This window comes from Ischnura elegans, chromosome 4, assembly GCF_921293095.1.
Source record: "Ischnura elegans chromosome 4, ioIscEleg1.1, whole genome shotgun sequence".
Lineage (NCBI taxonomy): Eukaryota > Metazoa > Arthropoda > Insecta > Odonata > Coenagrionidae > Ischnura > Ischnura elegans.
The window spans coordinates 54,593,427-54,616,894 of NC_060249.1; the positions used below are offsets into that span (position 1 = coordinate 54,593,427).

The 23,468-nt window shown below is 37.3% G+C and overlaps 2 protein-coding genes across 3 annotated transcripts; both read left to right on the top strand.

Moving 5' to 3' along the window:
- The first annotated feature begins 1,412 nt into the window (after positions 1-1,412).
- LOC124157516 (rRNA-processing protein FCF1 homolog) lies at positions 1,413-7,051 on the top strand. The gene is made up of 7 exons (XM_046532315.1): positions 1,413-1,506; positions 1,579-1,661; positions 1,743-1,814; positions 2,055-2,203; positions 2,597-2,757; positions 2,876-2,970; positions 6,927-7,051. Exons 1-7 carry the CDS (start codon positions 1,504-1,506, stop codon positions 6,973-6,975), a joined length of 612 nt encoding a protein of 203 aa, XP_046388271.1. The 5' UTR covers positions 1,413-1,503; the 3' UTR covers positions 6,976-7,051.
- Positions 7,052-9,116: 2,065 nt separating this feature from the next.
- Positions 9,117-21,366, top strand: LOC124157517 (peptide chain release factor 1). Of its 2 annotated transcripts, none has more exons than XM_046532317.1 (7): positions 9,117-9,543; positions 9,825-9,907; positions 10,130-10,280; positions 17,842-18,008; positions 19,427-19,544; positions 20,692-20,879; positions 21,164-21,366. In XM_046532317.1, the coding sequence occupies exons 1-7, from the start codon at positions 9,171-9,173 to the stop codon at positions 21,311-21,313; spliced, it is 1,230 nt and encodes a 409-aa protein (XP_046388273.1). In that variant the 5' UTR covers positions 9,117-9,170; the 3' UTR covers positions 21,314-21,366. The 2 variants fall into 2 exon arrangements, with proteins under 2 accessions (XP_046388273.1, XP_046388272.1); XM_046532316.1 differs by having other exon boundaries at positions 9,118-9,543; positions 10,097-10,280.
- Positions 21,367-23,468: the final 2,102 nt, after the last annotated feature.

The window sequence follows — 23,468 nt, forward strand, 5'->3', positions numbered from 1 at the left end:
GTTGTTTAGATTAGATCTGTAAGCAGTGACATGATGATGGAATGATGTATAATATTTATATGCACCACAGGTCTGGTGTCCAGAAGGAGTTAAATATATAGTGGAGGAAAAGGTTGTATGTACCTAGTTTAAGGGGGGACATTAATTTATGTGGTGACTTGGTGGTATTCTCTCCTCTGCTATTACCTCTTGGTAGCAATGCATCTGAGGTCTATTATGTGTAGACAAGTTTCTCTAAGATATTCATCAATTATTTTTTTAAATGGTTGGTTATACTGTTGAAATAAAACTGTCATAGGAGACTTACTTTAAAGATTATAATCTTAACATTTTTTTAAGAAATTACTGATGTCCTCCCTTTAATCTTTACTGGAATGCTTGCAGTACCTAAAATGCCATTGAAAAACGCAGAAGAAGGAAGATACAATTAGTTTAAAGTTCCCTTTTCATGTGTTATACCTTAGCTACAAGCTATCATAATGGAAACTTATACTTTTTCCAGATTGACATAATGGCAGTGAAAACTCTGGACACCTTTTTTCCTATAGTGCATTCCACTTGTTGTGACAATAAAAGTGCTGTTGTCATCCTTCAGACTCTGAAAATGAATGTGTGAGGGGGGGGGGGGGGGGATTGTTGGTGTAGTGGCTTCCTACCCTTTGGGTCAATATATTCAATTTGTGGTGGTAGCTGAGATCAATTTTTCATAGTATCATGCCCTATTCTTTCTTGAATGCTTTGGGGAGGGCATCTTAGGATGGGACGTTAGCTTCAGTCCTCATGGTGCCTTTTTCTAGACTAGGTCAGTGTTGACAGCAGGTTTCTCCACTGTTCCATCTCTACCCTTCCCTCATGGTGCAAATGACACCATTTGTTGGTTGCATATTCCAAACACAATACCAGAGAGATTGAGCGTTTAATTAAACTATAAATGGGATTTCCATTAAAGGAAGGTCGCTCAATGCTGATGTGATAGTGAAGAGTGCATTTTGCCTCATAACAGATGATGGAACCACTACCTCACAGCACCTTTGCCATTTCGTGTAAATTCATGTCCAGTTACATGCTTACGATATTAAATTTATGTTTAGGTCAAAATTTTCTCTGTGGTTTTTGTATATTTGGGACCAAATTGAAACAATATATACATATATTAATGGAAATTGTAGTTAATCATTAAGCCATGGAAGAAGTTCTTCCATTATTAAGCTGCCTAAATTTGTTTTAATAGTTTGATTTATATGCATGGAACATTAATTCATGGTTATTTCCGCATTTTGCAAGCTGTTCTTAGAATGCGCATTAATTGAAGAATATAGCCTGATACAACTCAAATGTTTTCATGAATCCGAATGACACTTTTGAAAAACACAAACTTAGTGACGTCACACGCGCTAAAAAATGTTAGCATCACGAAGCGTCCTCGGGACACATGGGTGGTGATATTTTGAATAGGAACTGTGGATTATACTGTTGTTTAGTTTAGATCTGTAAGACGTGACGATGGTGAGTATGAATTATCTATATAGTTTTCGATTTGAAGTATTATATCTTTGCATAACGAGAAATAATTCGCAGGGAAAGGCCAAACGGGTAAAGCGTGCAGCGCAAAATCGTTTTGCTCAGATGAAGAGGATGATCAGTTTGAGTGACGACAGAATGTTAGTATTGTGTGTATTTTTCTTTTGCATGCCACTTTTTCTTGGACTAGAATGATTTTCCCGCTCTACTATTCATTGCAGAAAAGATAAGGATCGGGCGGCACCCAAGAAAAAGAAACCAGATGACCCACACACTTTAAAAGTCAGAGAAGTGTGAGTAATTTTTCTACGCGTGATCGATGATGTAGTTATCATAAAATGAAATAATATCTCGGTAAATGTTTAGTGGATGTATACCCAGATATTTTTGCTGTAATTTTAAAAGTATTCTGGAAAATATGCATGTGAAATGAAGGTGATGGGAAAGATATTTTTCTCGTGAGTGACTGACAAAGACGATATATTTTCCTTTTTGTTTTATTCTTATTTATTATGAATTTGCTGTCATTGCAGGCCTCAAGTTTCGTCTGCTCTATTTTTCCAATATAATACGCAACTGGGACCACCCTACCATGTAATTGTTGATACCAACTTCATTAATTTCTCAATAAAATACAAGCTGGATATCATTCAGAGTATGATGGATTGCTTGTATGCTAAAAGTAAGTTTAAAGTATGTTAAGCCTCTTCCCTCTTTTGGTCAATTTCTGTGTAAGGCTGTTGATTAGAACTTCTTATGGTCGAGGTCAGTCTAATTTTGACACGGAAGACACCTTAGTGCAATGGAAGAGTTTTAGGCAGTTAACAGCATTTTTCAAATGGTATATTTTGGAAATAACTCTAGTATTATGCATTCATTCCTACTAATCAAATTTAACCTCCACTGAGATGTATTGCTGTATTAATGTCACTGATGGAATTTATACGAAATGAAAATTAATTGAGTAAATAAATTGTTTCAATTGCATCGGCTGGCTATTGATATGTGATCAATTCCATAAATGATGCTTTCCTAAGGAATATATGCTTACTTTTCCTTACGTTTTCATGAATAGGCATTCCTTACATTACTGATTGTGTTATGGGAGAACTGGAAAAACTAGGAAGGAAATATAAAGTGGCCTTAAAAATAGCTAAGGATCCTCGTTATGAAAGGTTGCCCTGTATGCACAAAGGCACATATGCTGATGATTGTATTGTACAACGAGTGACACAGGTAATTAATGGTTTTTTATTTTGAATTCACTGATTTTTCTCATGAATGGATGACAAGTGCAAACTATTTTCTGTGGTCTATCCTTAAGTTGGTAATGATTATCGTCTATTTTTTTTAGCATAAGTGCTATATTGTCGCAACTTGTGATAAGGATTTGAAGAGGAGAATTAGGAAAATTCCTGGTGTTCCCATTATGTACATAGCACAGCACCGGTAAGAACTTAAAACTCTCAGTATAAATTTAAGTCCTGATAGTTGATATTTTACCAGCAATTTTGTAGTTCAGTGTTGGTTGGTAATGTTTTTCTGTTTTCTTCTTCGTTTCTTTATTTTATCAGCAATACATTGTGATGATGTAAAAATTCCATTGGCTACTGAAAGTATTTACATTATTTAGTAATTCATTGCCTCTTTGAACTCTGCTTCTTTCTCATGTTTTATCTCAGGGTGACGAATTAATATTTGATATCAGATTTTTTCTCACCTTATAATTTAATAAGTTTCATTTTGCCCCTCATACAATGGCTCTGCAATTGAATGATTCTATTCCCTGTGTATTTCTGCCGGGAAGAGAGGAAGCTCCTCGGTATATTTTAATGTACATATCTTCTTTAGGGTATTTTTAATTGAATAAACTTCAGACCCATGTATTGCACCGCAAAAGCTAATTCAACTTGAAGTAAACAAATTATTTCTTCCTTTCTTTTGCCTCTTTCATTAACCTATATTTAAACCATACGTATTCATCCCCAAATGCTGATGGAGCACTCTCCCCAAGAAGCAATAACTCTCCTCTATGAAAGTTTACAGTATGGATTTTAAAACTCCCCCTTAATTCTTAATCCTGCCCATTAGTTTTTTGATGGTGTGACATGTGCCATATATCACACCAGTGGGTGGCCCTTGTTCACAGATGCTACTAGAATGCAATCTACCTGCACACATGGTCTATCCAAGTAGTCTTCTCCCCATTTCCTCTGTCATTGTCTATTCATGTGCCTCGTCTCCTCCTCTTTAAATTAAATTAATTCTCATCCTGTGTTTTCAACTTGATGGTTGTTTAGGATAGAGCTAATCGCTATTAAAACCACAGCCTGAGAAAGTATAGGGGAAGTTCCTTTGAAACAGAATGCATGATAAGGCAGAGGGCTGTTCTGTTGAATCCTGATGTTTCAGAGCTGTCGTCTTTAAAAATAATTAGTGATTTTCAATCAGTTGCTTCTAACTTAAGGAAAGGAAATGTGTATTTTTTAAATGATGATTTTTTATATTTTCATGTACATATTTGGGCACAATAGTGGATCAGACACATCTGGTAAATGGTTTGTCACAACCATCGCCAACTTTGTTGACCATTCATGCTGAATTATAGCAGAGATCACTAAAGTTTAGATTTCAATCTTGAATATTTAAATTATTAAGGGATGTTGAAAACCCTCACCCTCCATATTTCAGATGTGTAATCGATTTTTATGAAAAATAGGTAATTGGTAAACAAGGTTATTCGCTAGATAAGAAAAGTCCGCTCGCCGCTCAAGGACAGGGGTGAGAGTTCTGCTGACGTCAGCTCCGCCCTCCTCCCCCACTACTCCGGTGGATGGGGGAGGTTGGACGAGTATATTAATTGACCACCAATTCCGTAATTTCATTCATCGCCTGATGATGCGTCCTGCAATGGTCGTGAAAGCTTGCACGACAAAGCGCAACACGCAGCTGCACCCGGAAGCCGTTAGCAACGAATATTTCTTATGTTCATCCTTGAACGAAATTTCTTCCCATGCCATTATAAAATATCAGGGTAACTGCTAGTCAGTTTACTCTGGAAAATAAAGTTAGAAACATCGGGTGATAGTAGTACAAACAATTACCGTATTCTCTCTCATATTTCATAAGATTAATTTCTACAATATTCAAATCACATTTCTACTACAGTTAATTCGTCAACCATTGAATTGAAGTAAAATAAAGTTATACTTCATGGTATTGCATCATATTAGATCATCTCCTTTGTCAAAATCAGAAAACAATAATTACTGGGACGGCAACGCAGTGACAAGTGTATCTCAATTCCGTATCACCACAAGGGTGCCTCAATTGAGGCTTGAGGCTCAATATTAGTCCTCTTTTCATCACCTACATCAATGATGTGTCAACACATCCGAATCAAGGGCAAGTAGTAGTATATGTTGTTGATACCAATCAAATTAATACTACAGTAGACTCTCGTTTTGTACGTACAACTTTATTACTAAGTTCTCGTTATTATGGAGCAATTTGTTGGTTCTGATGGAAAGGCCTATCCAACCTATAGATAAAGAAATGTTATTGCAAAATTACAAACCTCAGTTCGGGTTACAAAATGAACTTTATTATGAAGTTCCGTGAAAAGCAACGGCAATTAGGTGGATATAGACTATGCTACATTATCATCATTGATCTATGTTTAAGTTCTCTTCTTGTATTGTGCCCAATAGCGTCAATTTTGGTTCCTTCCTTAGTAGGAGATATTTCAATATGCATGCAACATCATATAATAAGCTTCGTTCCTGTGGAATTATGGTGACCCACTCATTAACGCTTGTAAATTGGACATACAGTTAGTCCTCTTTCTACACACATTGGATTTACAAACTTTCAGAGATACGAACATTCGAAAAATTCAAGCATGCCCGAAATTTCAAATTTGGCGTCATTGGAGTTTGCTGATGAGGCACGACGTGGCATAGAGGAACTTGCACTTTGGGCATAATCTGAACAAAGTATCATTTAATCCGGAGTGAAGTCAGGCACTTTTCAGCGTTTCGCCCATTCTTTCCTCTTGCAGACAGCAATTTTTTTTGGCTCCGGCTAAGTTGCAAGCTAGATCAGTTTGTCACAGTCGTGAGTTAACGCATGATAACCACTCTCCTCAATGCATTTTATAGGTTTATCAACTTACGAACAAAGTCTCAGAATGCAACTTCTTCGTATATCGAGGACTTACACATAATTTAATCGCATATATTATATACTTGACTCTGAAGATTGTAAGTGCGGGAGATAGAAGAGACAAGAAATTTTTGACGAAGTATTTTTTTTTCTCTTTTTGACGATTCTTAAAAGAAACTTCATACAAACTTTGTTATTACGAACCTCTGGTTTTTCAGTCCCGTGAACTTTCTAATATCTAGAGTCTATTTTAATAGTCTCTTCATTTTGAATTCAATAGAACAGTAGAAAAATGCAAACCACGCTATTGATGGAATGATTGGTTGGACTAATGCAACTGAATTAACTTAGCAAGGGTAGCAAGAATGGTGCAAGGAGCAATGATGCTGGAATGCAATTATGTCATTCCTAAGCAGCAGATACTATGCGTATACCTTGAAAATCATTGCAATTGCACAAGAACTTTTTCCTGTGCATCCGCTATTTCCTCCAACAGGTTATTGGCTCCTGTCAATTCATTTTTCACTTGGACTTACTTTACCATTCGTCAGATGTCGCCTGTGTCTAACCATGGTGTGTGTGAATGCATGCTGGTTCTGATGTCATTTTGATGGTAGTTGAGAATGATGGTATTGTGAACAGGTTATTAGTCCCTTTCAATCAATGCTTCACCAGCATATCCCTCTCCATCTTCTCCCTTTTACTGCCCAGTGATATTTTTCTGGATGGTCATTGACCCTATTACTGCCACGGTGCTGTTATATTGGCCCTAGCTGGTTCTGCAAAAACTGTCACGGGCCGATTTATCGGCCTGACTTATTTGACTTTTTTATTTCGTGATTGTGGCCTTTTCAATGGCTACCGTCTCATTTATACACCTGTGCTCATCATTTGCCCATAGATTCATATAATTAATTGTATTTTAATGCTCATAGGTCATTTTTGTTGCATTGAAAGTTGGGTTCATGAGTTTGTTCCAAGAGCACCATTATAATCAACCAGTCAGACATTGATTTGTATTTCATCTTCTTGTCTTTAATGAAGAAAGAAATTAAATTAATTGTGATTTGGGATTCTGTTAGGAAATCCATCTCTTTTAATTGAATTATTCTTTCTTTATGAATTTATGAGAATGAATATTTCTTGTTAACAATTTAAACAGTTTGCATGTGTGTATTTAAATATTCCATTTTACTTCTACTTAAAACTCGATTTCTCATGCTACATTTTTATACTTCCAGGTACACGATTGAAAGGATGCCTGATGCTTATGGAGCTCCAAAGACTTAAAATATTTGGTTTATAGTGAATGATTTTTGTATTTTTATTTAATAAAGATGCTGTTGGTGTCATTGTTTGCAAAAAATAATTGTTTGATTGCCTGAAGGAATTGAAAACTAAGTACATAAAATTTCCTCTGTAATCCAATGTTATTTGCAGTTATCTTATGATTCATTTGGCTATTACATTACGGAATGCTTATATATGGTATGTTGTGGTCAATTTTTCATAAAGGTGAATTTCTGTCATAATGCCTGGGAAGCAAGTGTAAGGTACTGGGATACTAGGCCATTCTTAATGTCTTGTCATACTTCAATTTATTGTTTTAAAAATTTATATAGTAGCTTCTTTTATGGTTATAAGGTGGAAGTAAAAATATGCCTCGCAGTTGTGCAGAGCCCTGAAAGGTTTGCTAATGTAATGTCTCCACTTTGAGAAATGTCACATTTCGGTGGGCATTCCTTAGAATTTTGTAGATCCTAGCCTGGGACATAACTCTAGTTACGTATCTCAAAAATTTTATGGCCCAGGAAGATTGTGCTCAGACAATTTTATTTCACATTGTAAAGGTTCAACTTACTTTCCTCCCACAAATTATTAGCAACTACAGGTCTGCCTTGCTGTGGTTACAACTCGTCTGTGCAGAGGTGTGTGTGTATATATATATATTCAGGCACAGCCGAAGTCATCATAGTCATAGGTTGGGTTTCTATAGCCTTAGGCGTAGTCCTCATTTTTTTACCCATTTTACTCTCCTGCCTCTGGAATAATTATAAACTCAAGGTCAATAGCTGCCCTTGTTTTAAAAGATGTCGAAGAATATTGACCTTGGGTATTATATAATGGTATAATAGGGTATAATGAACAAGGGGTGTTGTGTGTGACCAGATTTTGAATCTAAATGCAGGTCTCTGTTAGAAAAAAGAGCCAAGTAATAGTTCTTCTCAATAATGATAGATGCTGTGCATAATTCAATTCCTCAAATTTAGGAATTACACCAAAGTCCGCATGGTGTGGAACTGTCAGTGTTACTTTTCATTGCAATTGACTAAAAGAGCTCACATGAATCAATTAAATATTTCAATTTCACCTAAGAATAATGCAAAAAATTGCTTGTGCCTGACCCATAGTCTTTCGACTATTACTAGTGCTGTAGCTTTCATATCTATTAAATGTAAATCTTATCTGTGAAATGCTAATATGACATGGAAACTGCTACAAGAACATTTTATGGTAACTTCTGAACCACGAAAGTCATCTATTGTTGTAACAGTACTGCCAGTTGATTGAGTAAGCAGTATTCGTTTAGAGTTTGGATGTACATGGTTGGGAAACTCAAAGTTGCTTAGGTAGTAGAGTAATGGAATTGGGGAATTCAGGCTCAATTTTGATGTAAAACTATGACTTTGAAGAGGTTATTCTGATACAGCCATACTTATTATTTTTACTGTTATTATGGGGTTCCAGAAACAAAATTATGTAGTCTCAATTATAGTAAATTAAAAAAGCGCCGCAATCAGATTGCATAGCTGATTCAAAATTTAAGCTTGGTACAAACTGCTTTTAGGTCTTCTCCTATATCAGTGGCATTGCATTAAATCAGTTCCTTTTGGCCGCTATACAAGGCGAATGATGACGGGAATATGCAAGCAAAATAGAACCTGAATTTTCACTGAATGATCATGTACATGTAGCTTCATTCGCAAATTTTTCCGTTATACACGGCGAATGATTTCATTCGCATGATCATTCACCGTATATATCAGCCTTTTAGTACTGTGGATTGACATTGTAAGCTAACTAGTGATACAATTTTCAATAAATATGTGCTCGAAAACTCAATCCTGAGGATGAAATCAGATCTAAAGAAAAATATCTATGCTTCGATTTGTAAGAGTGTCTGGGTTAATAAAATATTTGAATATGGGTACCCTGCACTTAGGGGAATACATTATGTATTGTGATTCATGCATGTTAAACGACGATTTTATGATGTTTTATCTGATAAATTGAATATGCTACGTATTGGAGAAGTTGTTTCCCAGTAAAATAATAGTTTTCTTGAAATAATCTTCGTCTTCCGTGGATAGTTTTGAATTTCGTGGGTAGTTTGGGCGGGTTTTAAAAACATCTGCATCACGAATATCGATTCAAACGCGCAGTCGATAGCGTTTGCAGTGTTTATTTCTGCTAAATCTTGAAAAATGAATGGGTTGTCCACGAAAGCATCGTCCTTATTAAAAGCTTATTTACTATTTTGCAACGGCCGAAAGACCAAGTGTACTCTTCAGTTTTGTTGCAGTATTCAACGTAGTTATGCGGTCTGTGCATGGAATTTACTGCAGAAGAGGAATTTCTGTAAAACCTTGGAAAGTCATATTACTTTCGACAGCCCTGATGTGCAAAACTACATCACTGCGGTGGTGGAAGAATATAATACCCTGAAAGGCAAAGAGAATAACCAAGAAACTCTGGGAACCCATGGGCGGATTGCTGAATTGAGCAACTTGGTTGAATTAATCAATGCTAGGAAGGCTTTGCTGGCTGATGCAGATGAGCTTAAGTCAATAAAAGAAGGTAGGTCTTTGATTTAGCCCTTGGTAGCTGATTAATTTGCTCTTTGGCTACTTTTCGTCTGACTTATGTACACCTTTTTTTGTACTTTATAACACATTGTGAAGTATGTATGATTCTACAGACCGAAAAATATGAAGACTTCAGACTAGAGGTGCAGAAAAATATTTGTCTTTTTGCCTAGATTTAGTGTGGATCGAAGTCGGTCATACAAGTTCTAACTTTTTCAATGCGAACGTTGAAGATCTAGTATGTTTACCTGTCTCTCATACTTGCTCCTTTAGGAAGCTCTGATGTCGAATTGGAAGATATGGTTAGAGAAGAAATGAGCTTATATCAGCAGAAAATGAAGGAAATTGATGAGAAGGTATGGCAGTTCTATAGGAGTCGAATATTTTGCGTGCTCCCTTCATTTTTAAGTATTCCTCTCGTGCCATCGTGAGATTATTTAGGTACATAAATCAGTTAACGATGAACCTTCTTATGGGACAGTTCGTCATATCCAATGAGATTATATATTTCCTTTGGTTCAGTATTTTACTGTAATATCTTTCAGATAATGGAAAATCTAGTTCCTGCTGATCCTCAGGAAAACCTTGGAGCTGTGCTGGAAGTATCAGCTGGAGTTGGAGGCAAGGAAGCCATGCTTTTTTCTAGAGAGCTTTTTGATATGTATTGCAACTATGCCTCCTTCCGGGGATGGTCTGTGGACTTGGCATTAATGGATCTTAATGAGATGGGTGAGGGAATTTCTTATTTATTTTTTATTTGAAATAAGGTAAGGTTAATCCTTCTGTATCATTACATTAACATGTATAAAGACATGATGTAGCACTAGGATTATGTTGCATGAATAACAAAATTAGTTTAAGTTCTGGTAATGCCTACTGTTAGGAGAATATTGTATATGTACTTGTATAAGGGCTGGGTGCAAGCAGGGCCGGTTATGCGGTAAGCAAAGTCTGCAGCTGCATAGGGTGCCAACCCTGATAAAAATAAACTCCACCATGGTGGTTAAAGGAAGGGTAGTAGCCTTCATGGTGGGTAGTTACCCTTGCACAACCCACGCCATACCTACCATTTAGGGTAAGGGAAGGGTAGAAAAATCCTTCGTCTACCCTTCCTTGGAACTCCTTCCCTTAGCATCCGTCTACCCTCCCTCTACCCACCATTAAGGGTAAGGGAAGGGTAGGAATCTCCTTCGTCTACCCTTCCTTGGGACTTAGCATTTATTGCTGAGGAAAACATATCCTGAAAGTGTCTCCTCAGCTACTTTCACCTGCTAAAGAGTATTGCGTTCTGTACAAGAACGTAAGCAGTATTTGAAAGCAAAGATAGACTGGCTGCACAACTAATCTTTAAAATTCCCCTAAGGAAAGCAATTATATACATATTCAGTGGCGTAGCCAGGGGTGGAGTCCCGGGGGGTCTGGACCCCCCGCCCCCCAATATATAAAAACACAATCATTTTCCGTCATGAAAGAAAACAAAATATTGAAAAATAATGAATTAAAAAATATTTCTTTAACTATTGAAGTTTTTTCGATTATGAAAAGTGTTTGAATTAGTTTATTGGCAACAGGAATCAAAGTAGCTGACATCTGGTGGCCAATTTCAGAAATGAGACGTGGAGGATCGGCCGGTTTGTTTACTAATGCTACAGCCTAGCGGTGTGCGATACGGATGTGTTTTCAGCAATTATGTGAAGGGAATACTGATGTATATGGTAAATCTCAGCTGTGAATAATGGATGAAGTAATTTTCTCCACATCTGACGTTTTGGAGTTCAAAAGAGACATCAAGAGGTCCCTCGTTGAGGGCTATGAGGTGGAATGCTGTAACCCGTCATGGTTGAAGCACTTTGGAGTATTTGGTTCTTGCAATGGGCTTTAGCATACAAACAAGCGTTATTAATGGCATGTCACACGAGATACAAGCTTTTCAGAAGAAAATTGGCGCTTCTTTTTCCGTTTTCGTGCGTATTGTTTGACGATTTTATCAACCATCTATTACAAGAGATATATCATTATTAAAATCATCAAACAATATGATAGGCATCTACTCACATAAGCCATACGTCCTCAATAATCTATTCTTCTTGAGGGAATTCGACGTCGGTGTGGTCGTGAGTGGAATTCCCCTTGTATTGGCGTTTTGACTGCTATGTGGAGTCACTCGACTCTCACCGGCTAGCGAAGATCGATGGGGAAGTGGCGAGACGGGTCGCGCGAGGGTCTCCGTGCCTTGGCCCCGGAATTTTGGCCATTTGGGCAAAGCGACTCTAGAAATCCTTTAACACAACGAAGCACGCAGGCCTTAGAAACGTCGGGGTTTCGCACCGCATCGTATTCGGAAGAGCAGGGCCTAGTTATTGAATGAGGAAGAGACAGATGTTTTAAGGGCCGACCCGGTTTTGACGGGCCCCCGGGCGGAAGATGTCCGGGCGATCGTGGGGGGGATCGCCTGGGAAAAGTTTGTGCGACTTTGGGAGAAATTACTTGTCTCAAGCAGACTTAGTCCCGGCAATTGGTGGGTAGCCGGCCGGGAATATTCATATACTTCTCAGTTGTCGCGATTCGAATCATTTCCCCAACCTTAACTTTCCTGGCTTATTGGATATCTGAAAATTCAGAGATAGTTATTGCAAGTTTGTTCAACCGTTTCCGTCGGCATCTCATCCTCTGACACCTCCATACTTACGCGAACAATTTTTAAGTAGGCATTAAATGATACAATGAAGGTGTCATGCCTTCATATGTTTCTCTATGACACATTCTTGTTTTTTTCTTAAATACAACTAGCATGCTAGCTCACTCTTGCCCATTCTTCATGACGTGCTCCCACTTCTTTCCCAAATTAGGGGTGTTGCGGAATCTATGTAGAGAGATAGCTTTTGTCTCACACTGGTCGGTGCAATCATAAACGCCGCACATTTTGTTGCTCATGAACTTTTCCTTCTAAGTTTTTCATCATAATGCCATTGATATTCGGCTAAACGGTATAGTGCTGGCCGGCTAACGTTTCACACGAACAAGCGTACTAATTATGCATCCGATCCTCCATATTCGGCCATGACACCTAATTTAGTGCTGTCACCTGGATTCCCTTCCAGATGCAATTGTCAATAAGAACAATGACGCTTTCAATAAGAACATAAAACTCGGGTATTCGCAGGTTATCGTTCCACACAAACAAACGTACTAAAGTGGGCGATCCTCCCTATTCGGCCATGACACCTAACTTAGTGCTGCCACCTGGATTTCCTTCCATTTGCCAATAACCCATTACTTAGTATCCTGTTTTTCAAAAATTTCCCCACCTGGTTTTGGAACCCCCCCCGAACAAAATTCCAGGCTGCGCCACTGTACACAATAGTTTCTATAATTGTGTGAAAAAAGCTCATTTAGAAGTTCTTTCATTCACATTTTTGGGATGTAACCTATTTGTGTGGCTGACAATGAGACATCGCGAGAGTGATGTTCGGTATTTGAATGCCGATCTTATTTTCTGAAACAAAATAGGTATGGTAGAAAAAAAGTCACAGCTTTCTTCCACATAGGCCCGGGTGTGAATCTCATCTTAAAATTTTGTAGTATAAGTTCCATTGAGAAGCATCACCGCACAAATACCTCGATAGCCGAAGTTGATAAGTCGCTACTTCATTATCCACCAATATGTAAGTACTGGGTTCAAGACCATGTGAAGGGTAATTTTATTTCTGTCTTATAATTTTTGAAATCACTGTTACAACTCATCCCCATTCGTTTAATTTAGTTGCTTAGCAATTTTTTAAATTTTTATGTTAATTTATGGATTTTTAGTTTTTATATTAGTCCTACCCCTCATTGAGGCTGGCCCAACCCTTCCCATACACTCCAGGAAGGAGAGGGCCTACCCACCAATGTTCTAAAATACCCTTCGTCTACCCTTGCTGAAGGGTATAGGAAGGGTACACCTATCCTTCCTCTACCCTTCATAGAGGATGACCAAACCCTTCCCCTACACTCCAGGAAGGAGAGGGCCTACCCACCAAAGTTCTAAAATACCCTTCCTTTACCCTCCCTGAAGGGTATAGGAAGGGTAGATCTATCCTTCCTTTACCCTTCATTGAGGCTGGCCCAACCCTTCCTCTACCCTTCCCCTACACTCCAGGAAGGATAGGGCCTACCCACCAATGTTCTAAAATACCCTTCGTCTACCCTTGCTGAAGTGTATAGGAAGGGTAGATCTATCCTTCCTTTACCCTTCATTGAGGCTGGCCCAACCCTTCCTCTACCCTTCCCCTACACTCCAGGAAGGATAGGGCCTACCCACCAATGTTCTAAAATACCCTTCGTCTACCCTTGCTGAAGTGTATAGGAAGGGTAGATCTATCCTTCCTTTACCCTTCATTGAGGCTGGCCCAACCCTTCCTCTACCCTTCCCCTACACTCCAGGAAGGATAGGGCCTACCCACCAATGTTCTAAAATACCCTTCGTCTACCCTTGCTGAAGTGTATAGGAAGGGTACACCTATCCTTCCCTTACCCTCATTGTAGGGTAGACCTCTCCACAATGGAGGAGTTTATTTTTATGAGGGAAGTAAAAGGGTTCAATGTTATGTACTAATTAAACAAGGTGGTTAAAGGTTGAGGGTTAATTTACTCCAAAAAATTATAGTGGAAGTAAGGATGTGTCGTAAAGTGGATACCCATATCCCCATTTCTCGAGTTATTGTTATTCCCAAATGGAATTGTCCATTGGTTGCCCCTCCATCATCGACTTGGACTCATCCAGTCGTAAGTCGCTCCATCACCTACTGACTCATTCATAATAGTTCTCTGAATTTTTTTTGTAAATGGCTTTTAGCTCTAGAAAATATCACATTCAATATATAAGAGCTTGGACGTTATAAGTTGACACTGATATTAATGTCTTTACCCCCTTCACGAAGAATTTGTATTTATTTTGAAATGTGTCCCGAGAGAATCCTTACTTCCACTTTGTTTATTTTTGATGGGGGGAAGAGAAGGCTGCCAGAGTGTCATTTACTTGCACTAGAAAAAGTCTAGAACTGGTATTGGGTGCAACATGGGCATTTGCACAAGTTCCGATCAGTCACTTCGGAGTGTAGTGGCAGCTAGATTCACAGGCTGCACTCGGCTCCAAAACACTTCAATGCAATGACTGCATGGGCTTTCAGGAAGAATGCTGTTTTACCTTGCTTTCATGACATTGCATGTAGGATTAACCTTGTATAAATGCCTGTTTAATGTATACTGAAATCAGTAAGGATATTTTCAGTCTAACATTTTAGGTAAGTAGTTTGAATCACTGATTCTATGCAAGTAGGGAGTACATTACTGGCCCAATCCAACCCCACTGAAATGAAGAAAAAGGGTACCATAGCATGAATTAATTTAATGGATTTTGTGAGGGCATGGCTGTTTTGTGTAGTGATATTCCACGTAAACATAATTATCTATTCTTCTATGCATTAAATATGTATAACACATCATGAGGTGTCCTTTAAAGTGAGATAATCTAGTGTTAGATTGATCGGGACCTGCCCAATTGTAACAATCCACCACCTTAAGTTTTTGTGAAGCAGGAAATGCGAAATAAAGGCAAACCAGGAGGGCCAAAATCATATCACTGGATATTCGTCAAGTGTCCTGACAGGAATCATTGCCAGTCTTCCCTTAGGTTATGCTCTGTTTAGGGCCTTCGAGGATTATCTTGTATCTAAAGAAATAACTGTGCCCTATATAACAACTGAAATCATGTGCGTTTATTTTACCACACAAATACAAGCACATGGGAAATTTGTTTAGTAGCTGATGGCCGCAGATTCAATCATAGCTTCATGTGTTGCCAGGCAGGTCTCACTCTTGTACACTCCAGGACGCTACTCCTCCTCCAAGGGTGCCTAATCCCTAGGGTCCTACCGGTGCCAATGGTCCTCCACCTGTCTCCCTCCAGGCGGTCCTGCCTTTCGGTGGTAGCACGCAATGATTTGAATGCTACACCATCCCCTCACCATTGACAGGGATCTGGAATTATAGAGAGAAAAAAAAATGGAAACAGAAAGGAGGGTGAAGGTTGGGTGCTTATAGGTTAGGTAGGAAGGTTAGGTCATGAAGTCGCGCAGGTGCGCTTGGAAATGTGTGTAGTGGTTGATGGCTGCGGATTCAATCCAGCTTCGCGTGTTGCCAGGCAGGTCTCACTCTCATGGACTCCGGGACACTACTCCTCATCCAAGGGTGCCTAATCCCTAGGGTCCCATTACTCTACCGTTGCCTAGGGTCCCCCGCCTGTCTCCCTCTAGGCGTTGCTGCCTTTCGGCGGTAGAGCGCAATGATTCCAATGCTACATTCTACATTGTGGCTAAAGCAATCATTATAGTTAACCAAAAACCTACTGTAGAGATTTGATTATCTGTAATTCGATTGACAGCCTATTTGGATTTTCCACCTAATAAAGTAAGTAGCCTATAGCCCCCTGAAAATTTGAGTGGTACTCAAATACATATAATGTACTGCCCACTTAATTTTATTTCTCAACTGTACTGCATGTGTTTTGATTGGCTTGCAATCATCAACAGGTACTATGTTTTGATTGTCTAATAATCATCATCAGTACCCACCCTATGGTGATTGCAAGCCAATTGAAACATGTGGGGTAGAGTTGTGAAATAAAATCAAGTGGGCTATATTGCATATTTGTGTATCATTTGATATGCTGTTCCATGATATCTCTCTGGAAAAAGTTGATTTTAAACCTAAAAATTTCCCCACTCTCCCATTCCTACCTATTCACCCTTTTGCACCCCTTCCCATCTCATAACAACTAGTTTGTCTGTTGAATGGATGCAAAAAAACCCAAGGAACGGATGACATGGAAACCAATGTAAAGCAAAAAGTTCTTTTGCCACCATTTGGGTGAATAGTTACAACTCTTATGTAAGATAAGGTGGGGTAAGTGCGACCTCTAAATAGCATATGTAAATTTTAACTAGCTAAGGAAAATTTTCTTTTCAATGTATGATATATATGTTAATCACTGAAAAAGATAATTAGATTTACATTCCTCTCTCTGTAAAGTGGCAATTTTTATAAATTATTTTTTACAATCTTGTCAAGGGATCACACTTTCCCCATACATGGGGCAAGTGCATTCCATGGCTGGTGTGCAGTATATTTCCACATTAGGTGGCACATGGGGTAAATGCAATTTGCCCAGAAATTCAGCTTTACATTACTTTTAAAAGTACCAAAGTATGTTTAACCATTCTTGAGAAATCAACTTTTATCTAAGGTAATCTAGGTAGTCTTTTTGGCACATTTTGATTAATTATGACACACTAATACATTTTAGTCAAATGTGTTTTATTAATGATAGTGACAGTATTCGACTCTCATACATTAATTTACAGGCATATTAAAATAGCTAAAGTGCATAAAATCTGAATAAATAATAATAAAAATAGTATAAATCTTATATATGACAAGATATCTGAATATAAACTTGATTGAAATGAACAAAAAATTGATTCTCTAATGTAGCTTACTTTGTCAACATAAAAAAGCAAAATGAAGAAAAACTCATGGTCTTCTAGCAATTGAGCATTGAATAATGATTTGTTTATTTTAAGTTGTACCCCGAGAAAGATAGGCAAAACATTAACTTTCCTCGACAGCCTACCGAGGGCTTAGGTAATATTTTTACGACGTCTTCCCTAGGTACATATTTCGCTTAAATCCTCATTCTGTGGATAGGTGAAACTTATTTCAATACCAAAACATGTCCTCAGAAAGCAAACCACGGGATCACCTGATCCATTAATCTCCAGAATTTTCCGTATATAGTGAGCCACTGACCTTTTACTGCTGAATCTTGCCAGAATCCAATCTCCTCTACAATCCTGTATTTTCTGGAGCGCTCCAACTATCCCAAAAATATTTTCCTTTGAATACTTTCAAATGTATCCCATTTGCACTTGCGGCCATTAATACAGTGATGCTCAAATGACCAAAGTTTTTATAAAATACATAATCTTGAATACTTTGAATCATTGGCTTTTGGGATATTAATACTTTGGCTAATTTCAGAATCTTTCTCTTGTGTGTACTTTGATCACAAAATTCAGTGACCCTAACGTTTTTCTGAATTTATTTAAATGGGTCTCTTTGAAGGAAATATTAATAAATACATCTCCCTCTATGCGAAAAATATCAGTTATTTTTTGTAGACTTAATGTTCTAATAGAACACGTGCTAAGAATTTTTCTGCTTACTTACCTTAATTATGTATACTTTGTAGGTGGTTTGCGACATAGCAGTGCTCTTATTTCTGGTCAGGGACATGTATTTGGCCTCTTGTCCAATGAAGCTGGTGTTCATAGAGTTCAAAGGATTCCAGTCACTGAAAGGTCAGGAAGGATGCATACTAGCACAGTAAAAGTTGCAGTCCTGCCTCAACCTTCTGAGGTACTGTATTTGCACCAGTTGGTTACAAAAGTCTTCGATGAGAATGCCTGACGTGGGTAGTTCCCTGTTTTTTCATTATCTTGAATGAAAGTGTATAATCCTTGGTGTGAATTGTTAGTCTTCTTTTTTTATTTTACACATTAAAATGTATTTATTGGTTACAGAATTCTTGGGCCATTAGGGCTGTGTTAGTTATTTTCGGAAGTACTCAGCTATCTGATTTGGTTATTGCTTTATGTTTTATGGTTGTTGCTGGTCACTTTTTCTGAGTGAATGAAAGAAGAAAGAAAGGAAAAATGATCGGAGCATTGGCTACAAGATATTGAATAATAACTGAATCAGTATTTGAGGTACACCAAAAAGTAACAAATACAACTTTCAAATAAATTTAAATAATGTTTCCCTATTTATTCTTCTGACTCCTCTATTAATTAATTTGCACAGTTGTCTTTTGTTTTAATCTCCTCTTTTAATCCATTGGCAACTTAAAAATATCAAAGTTTAAAAAAATTGCCTTTTGCTAGAGTTTCACAGTGAACATGATGCCAATGTGCAAGGTTGTGTCAATTGGTTTTTCATACTGTGTTTCTCTTTATCATAACTCAAAATCTGAACAAGGTCCACTTGCCTACAGTTGACAGGGCTTTACAATGTATGTCACTAAGGATTGATAATTGACTTTCAAGAATTAAGAACTGCAACAATGTGATTAAATATTGATTATTGTGTCCTCTAAATATTGCAGGAGATTTATATTGTAATTTTCAGCAAAATTGGCATTGGTGCTATAAGGTGGACTAGTTTTTGTTGTCAATAGTGCAACGGTTCTCACTTCTAGTGTGGATACATCTGAAGAATAGAAATCTTAACGTCAATTATAGTCACAATGAAAAATATCTCGGAAACTGGTTTTGCATGTTACTCAAGCAAGGTTTTGCCAATTCTGTTCTTATCCTAGCCTTCACCAGGTTAGCATGTATTCTCGTCCCTGTTGGTAATTCCATAAGACAATTGAAAAACTGGTTTTGCTGTTATTATCCTTCATCTTTAATTAACATTTATATTTCCTGTATTTGGACACGTGCATTCACTTAAGCCAATCAGTTGCTCAACTTAATTATTCTCATCTAGTGTAATACCTTGGCAGAAATTCTGCTCTTTCAAATGGCCCAGCTGGTCTTTTTACCTTAAAAATAAATCATTGAAGTGGTTACCACCATTTGTTCTCATTTATGATTTATTTACTTCTCCCTTTTCCTTCAGTATGCTCAACTGCACATTTTTCATCCGTAGTTTACCTCCCTATTCCCAGGTCCTAAGTAGAGATGGATTGGTCATGAGATTCCTGGATTTGAGGTCGCACACTGTATGTACAACATACTGCGTGGTGCCATTAAATGTTTTTTTTTTCCTTCCAGCTTGATATTGACATTAAAAAAGATGATCTGAAGATAGAGACGAAGAGAGCTGGTGGTGCTGGTGGGCAGCATGTTAACACCACAGATAGTGCTGTGAGGATTACCCACCTTCCATCTGGTATGTACATATTATCATTTGTAACATATTGGATATAAATACATATTTATATGTATCAGTAGATATTATCATTCATTCAAAAATGCCATGAGGCAATTGAATAAATCGATTCTAATAAAAAAAGAGGAAAGGAAGATAAAGCAATCAACTCAAAATGGATGTACACAATGATGAAGTCGAAGATTGGTTATGTCAGAGGGTAAAAGTGTGGAAATTTATGTTTTTTTGTGCCCCTATCCCTCTCTTTTGTCTTCAATCATTTAGCATTAATGGAGCATGCATGGATTTGTATTTATATGGTTAAATTTAGATCTAATTTTTTGCTGATGGTTGAATTCTTTGAGTGGCGTTCATATAAGTTTTAGCTAAAAAGCGCATTGGATGGTTTTTTGTTCCAATTACAGTTTACATGAGGAGTAAGTCCTATGCAATACATGATGAATAACTTGGTATACAGTAGAAGCGTCCCATATTCTCCGACTTTAAATATTTTTTGATCTTACCCCCCTAATTTTGTTACAGTGACTCTAAAGCATGCTTGTGAAAATTTTTATTGAGATCAGAACATTCCTACCCAAGCCAAATTGAACACCAAGTGTCACGAAAACCATTGCCTGATTTGCTACATTGAATCATGCTTAGGCCTGCTGCTACTACTAGCTAATATAGTGGCCAGTAGTGGCTAGACTCGGCTGGCTGCATATTCAGAAAATTTTCCTGAATCCCTAATGGTTCATTGTATGAGTTCTGTTAGTAATTACTGATCATCACTTATTTCATGATAAATAATCAATTGTAGTTATGATAAACTGGTGAAAAATTAATTTGCCATTATGTATGGATTTATGTCACCAGGATATATCATGTTTTGTGACCATCACTAATTTTGCTTAGAGTTATGAATGTGAAAGAGGTATCATTATGATGAATTATGATGACTTCATCTAATGTGGGAACATTGTGAAATTATTAGAATTGCTACATCAGGTTTTGGTGCAAATAATCAAATAAAATCAAATTATGAGGAAATCAAAATAGATAAATCTATGATTTTTTAAATTAAAGCTAAATGTTGCTCTAAGCAAAAGGTGCTAAATCTCTCAATATTCTCATCTTGAGCTGTTGTGATGATAATTCTTCTATTTAGGTCTTGCTGTAGAATGTCAGACAGAGCGTTCCCAGCACCGCAACAAGGAACTAGCCATGCAAAGGTTAAGAGCAAAGCTATTTGAGGCGGAAAAAAAGAAAAGGGATGAAACAGAAGCCACATCTAGAAAAGAACAAATTGGAGATGCTGCTCGATCTGAAAAGATAAGGACTTACAATTTCAGTCAGGTAAAAATAATATGAATGAATTACTGAAGGAGAATATGAATAAATATATGTAAATAAGCTGCCAAATTCAGTAGCAGTGGCATAAAAAATATGTAATTTCATTCAATGTTCAAGATGCTATAAAAACTTCTTCAGGAAAAAAATACTCATATGAGCTAAGTTTAAAGGTGATGTGTGAAATGTTATAGTTGTGTATTTACATACTATTCTTTCTCATACATAGGTTACTTCTGCAGTTTTTCTTCCAAAATATTTGAATATCTATCAAAAAATTTTCCTTTCAGGACCGTATCACTGACCATCGGATTGGATATACTGAGCATGGATTAGAAGAATTTTTGCAGGGAAAGGATTCATTTGATAGATTGATAACATCGTTGCATAAAAAATTGAAGGAAGAAAAGCTAATTAGAGTTCTTAAATCTGTAAGATAATATTTTAAATAGATTTATTTAAGTACGTGTAATAAAATAATTATTTTGCACTCCTAAGGAATTTTTATTTTGGCTGGGTATGCAACAGTTCTCAAAATTGGGACTCCCTTATCCCTTGACTCCCTTGAAAAGTAAACGGAGAAATGTGTCATGTATAATATGAATATTGGAAATTGAATCAGAAGTTCTTGATGGAAAACTGCTTTGTGTTTTCCATTTTTTGATAGTCACCGTGAGCTTATTTCATAGAGGTCAATTACATTTTATCATCATTGCCATCATGCTTTTAATGCTAATTGTGCAACTAAGTTCTCTAAGGTAATAAAGTTGAATCACAAATCAACTTTTGTGTAATGAGAATTTGATGAAATGAATTTTAATTACTAAACCTCTGTTAATATTCATTTTCATTTTGGAATTTTTACTTATTTTGATAACATCACCACCTAGGTCATATCCAGGATGAAAGCTAGGAGGGGTTGTGGGGGGGGGGGGGGGGTCAAGCCATGGTTGTTCAAGTTGTAGGTAAGATTTAAGCATGGAAAAAATGAATGAAATCAATATTCTAAGGAAACTGTAACAGCTCTCTATTAGTTTTTAAAATTATTTTCATGAAAAAATATTATTTTCCTTAAAACAATTGCGATTTTTGCTTCTAGGGGGGGAAGCCGCCCCCTCCTTCCCCTCGCTGGGTACGCCCATGATCATGACCATAACCTGGGGTGAATAACAGGTTGAAAAACTTATTGAAGTACCGCCAAAGTGTGCTGATTTTCCACCTGGATGGCTGAGGCTACGACTATAGTGTATATGTCTAGCCAGGATTGTCTAACACTAATTAGTGGAAATAATAGTGAAAAGCATGACTAATAAATTATTATATACTCCATGGTGAAAAGAAAAGAAAGATTGCGGTTGAAAGATTGAAAGTTTGGAGACTTCCTTTCCATTGTAAATAAAAAAAAGTATGTCCCTCACTGGGATTAGAACCGATGACCTCCGCCGCACGAAGCGAGAACATTAGCAACATATCTAACGATTTTTGCTTGAGATGTACATTTTATAGAAGTCACCTAGCGTGCATTGTTGCGGCGATAGGTATTGCAATATTAAAACAAGGCTAAATTACACATGAAAATGTTAATATAATTAACATGGCTTAATAATAGATAAATTACTTAAGCTGTCCTTCACTACGTAATTTCCTCTTCAGTTTTGGGGCGATTACATTGCCCGCCTTCGTTCGCAGCGCCATATCATAGGGAGTTGGCGGTGGTGGAAATCGTCCCTAATTCAAGGTGAAATTCGGGAAGGGTGTGAGTGAATGGTGTGAATATCCATCGTAAAGAAGCCAGCCAAGGTCAAAGTTGTATTTTTCTGTATCCTTTGGGTTCTATTTACCGTTATCCTAAATCGTAAATACGAAAACCGAAAACCAAAATTTTTCGAACTCGCAAAGTTGCGTGGAAGTGGGCCGTTCAAGGTCAAATTCAGGAAAGGTGTGGGGAAAGAGAAGACACAGAAAGATGGTGAAGGTCAGCCTTGAGCCCCAAGAGGACACTTGTAGATAGTCAAGTGGGCCTCTATGAAACCCTTGAAACATGCCTATTTCTCCAAATGAAAGGCGCTGGGGTAAAATACTTGTCAATATATATTTCTCAGGTGCTACGCAACGTAGAAATGTGTTTGAGACCTCATTTTGAAGCTAATTGCTTTTTTTATATTTTGACTCACTTATATCATTTGTTACAGCTCTTAATTAATATATTTCAACAAATATTAGGTAAGCATTATACTCAAAACATTCCCGATGGCTCAACTTTCTTAATATTAAACATAGAATCTCGATTCAAAAAATAACATAATCATTACAAGGAGCGGAATTGAATTAATTTAACAGATTTAGCGTAAATAATATATTAAAAATTTTTGGTTTTCTAAGCGCGCGGGGGCTTGCGATCAATGAGCGGACTTGCGGAGAAAGAGACCCTACATTACTGTCGGCGTCAAAATGACGTGCCGTTGTACTTTCCAAATTTATATCTGGACTTCAGTGCATGCCATAATAATGAATAATGCGTCATTTTAAAGGAAATTTTATTAGAAATTCATATTTATTTTTTTGTTCATGAAAAATTCAAAAATGTAGACACGC

Coding starts and splice junctions, on each gene's coding strand:
- LOC124157517 (XM_046532316.1), top strand. CDS start 9,171: ATGAATGGGTTGTCCACGAAAGCATCGTCCTTATTAAAAGCTTATTTA. Junction 18,009..19,426: donor TCCTGCCTCAACCTTCTGAG/GTACTGTATTTG, acceptor TTTTCCTTCCAG/CTTGATATTGACATTAAAAA. Junction 19,545..20,691: donor GATTACCCACCTTCCATCTG/GTATGTACATAT, acceptor TCTTCTATTTAG/GTCTTGCTGTAGAATGTCAG.
- LOC124157516 (XM_046532315.1), top strand. Junction 1,662..1,742: donor AGTTTGAGTGACGACAGAAT/GTTAGTATTGTG, acceptor TATTCATTGCAG/AAAAGATAAGGATCGGGCGG. Junction 1,815..2,054: donor ACTTTAAAAGTCAGAGAAGT/GTGAGTAATTTT, acceptor CTGTCATTGCAG/GCCTCAAGTTTCGTCTGCTC.